The sequence below is a fragment of the Plasmopara halstedii genome, assembly GCF_900000015.1.
Source record: "Plasmopara halstedii genome assembly, contig: Scaffold_110, whole genome shotgun sequence".
NCBI lineage: Eukaryota > Oomycota > Peronosporomycetes > Peronosporales > Peronosporaceae > Plasmopara > Plasmopara halstedii.
The window spans coordinates 100,494-103,158 of record NW_020187031.1 but is presented as its reverse complement, the minus strand read 5'-3'; the positions used below and the strand labels follow the sequence as shown (position 1 = coordinate 103,158).

General features: G+C 43.6%; 2 protein-coding genes across 2 annotated transcripts; one reads left to right on the top strand and one right to left on the bottom strand.

Annotated features, from left to right (window-relative positions):
* Positions 1 to 1,601: 1,601 nt before the first annotated feature.
* PHALS_00051 (uncharacterized protein) lies at positions 1,602 to 2,075 on the bottom strand (the record flags this gene model as incomplete). Its single annotated transcript, XM_024727248.1, has 1 exon — positions 1,602 to 2,075. The coding sequence occupies one exon, from the start codon at positions 2,073 to 2,075 to the stop codon at positions 1,602 to 1,604; it is 474 nt and encodes a 157-aa protein (XP_024572083.1).
* A 294-nt stretch (positions 2,076 to 2,369) lies between these two features.
* PHALS_00050 (uncharacterized protein) lies at positions 2,370 to 2,665 on the top strand (the record flags this gene model as incomplete). Its single annotated transcript, XM_024727236.1, has 2 exons — positions 2,370 to 2,472; positions 2,529 to 2,665. 2 exons carry the CDS (start codon positions 2,370 to 2,372, stop codon positions 2,663 to 2,665), a joined length of 240 nt encoding a protein of 79 aa, XP_024572082.1.

The window sequence follows — 2,665 nt, the reverse complement described above, 5'->3', positions numbered from 1 at the left end:
TCGGGGCGTCAAGTCCGAAGAAGCTGAAAAGTCAACAGGGACGTGATCACCGGAGCCGAGTCTTAAGTCAAAAACTTGACTTGTAGAGCGAGTGAATTTATCATAGAAATTTACAATTATTAGATAGTAGCTAATTCTGTTTCTGAGATTCGGGCCTGTATATTCCATAGTATTGGGTTTTCAAGACGCCAAAAATCTAATAAACCCATAGTAATTATCCAGTCGAAAAGTTCAGGTCTTCCATTGTCATGATAATTAAGGCTCGGCTTGGCTTGGTCTACTTCTGGGTCCATAGTAATGTTAAAGTCACCTAAGACCAAGTGATAAGCAGAGTCGTCAAATCGCGTGGTAAAGCGTTATAGAACTTGGAGCGGTCGTTTGATAAAACTGGATCATATACCCCGCGAAAAAAATGTTCATTGCACCAAGGTGTCCCGTTACGACCATACACCTAGTGTTGAGGATGGGGTCCGTGGCGTGCCGTTGTGTGATACCTTGAAGATTACAAAATGGGTGCGCTCCGCTAAAGACCAAGGCGACCTCATCGCGCTTTTGATATACATTTCTGTGCTAGTTAGACCAGTAAACACAAGCATTGGAGTCATATGCGTGAAGAAAGTAGTAATTAGTTGATAATGAAGCGGGGCTTGATAGCTTGGTTTCTTGAAATGCACTAACTTGATAGCGGGAGAAGATGTCTTGATTTAATCTTAGGCTTGAGCGATTGAGTCCGTTCACATTGAGTGAAACAGCCTTATAAGCCCAGCTTGATTGATTAAAAGTAAAGTCTGGGAGTTAATTCTCCAGTAGGGGGTGGCTTGAGATCTTGAACCTTTTAAACTAGAGTTTTCAAATAGGTTGGAGCGGACTTGTATTGCATCACTTCTTTAGCAAACGTGGTAAAACCGAGCAACCACATAGTATGATCCGATGAGAGGGGATATTCAAACTGGAGAAATACTGGGGGCTCTCATCGGTTAGTACCATTATCTTGACTGGGTCATGGTACACCGTTGGGGCCATGTTATGAATAACTGCGTCTTAAGCAAGTGAAGCGAATAAAGCCTCGACTGCATTTGACAGTACTGGTTTTTTATGTTTAAGTAGACGGTGGAGCATCTTGTCAGCAGGCCCAAAAGCGTGGAGAAGTTGTAGGCATTTTTAGTACCTCAAATTTGCCTTGGGCGAAATCGGTAGTAAGGCCAATAAGCGGCACACTGCTCTGTTAGGTGCAAGAGTGTCAACTTTTGCTTTAGTTCCTCAGTGTAAGCCCTGAATTAGCCTTGATAGTTGCTAACTGGTTCAGATGGGGCCAACTTTCAAATTTCTTAGAAAGAAATTCACAAAGTTTGAAAAATTCACCCCGAGTCATATACTCAACTTCGTAGTTAATAATTACCATGGCAGTGTAGGTCGAGTCATCTTTGTATGGTGGGGTGCTCTCCAAACACATATCATCGTCTTCAAAATGACGAATTCCAATATCAAAATGCCATTGCGGTATATCAGGGTCTAAATCATCAAGCCACAATGGCTATAATAATTAGGCCTTACAACCTTTTTGGCTTGAGTGGAGCAGTCCAAATCCTTGACCTTTTATATTATGGAGAAAATGTTCTCAGAGTTCGGATGTTAACAGCAGATAAGGCTCGACGATTTTTAGCCGCTTTCGCCCATACTGGGGCGGAGGGTGAAGAAACTGGTACAATAACTGTTTCATTCATTAGGTCAAAATTATCTTTAAGACTAACTTGGTCATGTTGGGAGTCATCATCACTATCATCATAAATTGGAGAACTGTCCGATGTTGACGTTGCGCCATCATTATCAGACGGCTGCAGGCTGGGACGCCTGAAGCGATTGACGTAGCGACTGATGTAAAGGTACGGACGGCAAATTCCTGGATACAGTATCAGGGATAGCTTCGGTCGTAGAAGATGTAGTCTCCACTTGTTTGACCGCTCTTTTTGCTGCTTCTTGTTCTTGATGCAGACGAATGGATGGTGGAATGATCCAGTTATAACGTGCCACCTTGTGGTCAATAAAGCACGGGCGGAGATTAACTCTATCATCATCAGGGGAGGAAAAGAAATTTTATGTAAAGGCTCGGTTGGTGATGAGACCAAAAGAATTTTGTGCGAATTACACGGTGCGTTATCTTGAAGATAGACCGTTACGCATGTAAGTTGGTAAAATGCATGTGGAAGGTGCACCCACGAGATCAGACCAGTCGAATATGGCTTGATCTGTTACTTCGTCGGAAAGTCGAACCAAATCCACATAGTAACGTGGGCCATACTTCGAAAACTGTGCTTTTTGAATTGTTCAGCCAAAAGCGGGTCAATGATACTTGGCTCAATTTCAAAGCCATGTCATACGACGCGCAAGTAAAGCGAACACTGGCTTTATGGATAATCAAAAATCCTGTAGAAGCCGGGCTTGACGTGCGTCCTTCCCTACTCGGGGCTGTGAGTCCGTTGCCAGCTAGTCTAGTAAATTCGCCGAATGTTTCTTACGGATTACTGTAGGGCATGAGGTTCGCATACGATGTAATTCAGTCGATTCGGCTGGCATAGGAGCTAGCTTAAGTGCATTGCTCCGTAGCGCATCGAAGTTTAATGAAGCTAGTTCGGCTTTACTGGCGGCAAGGAGCGAGTCCGTTTAG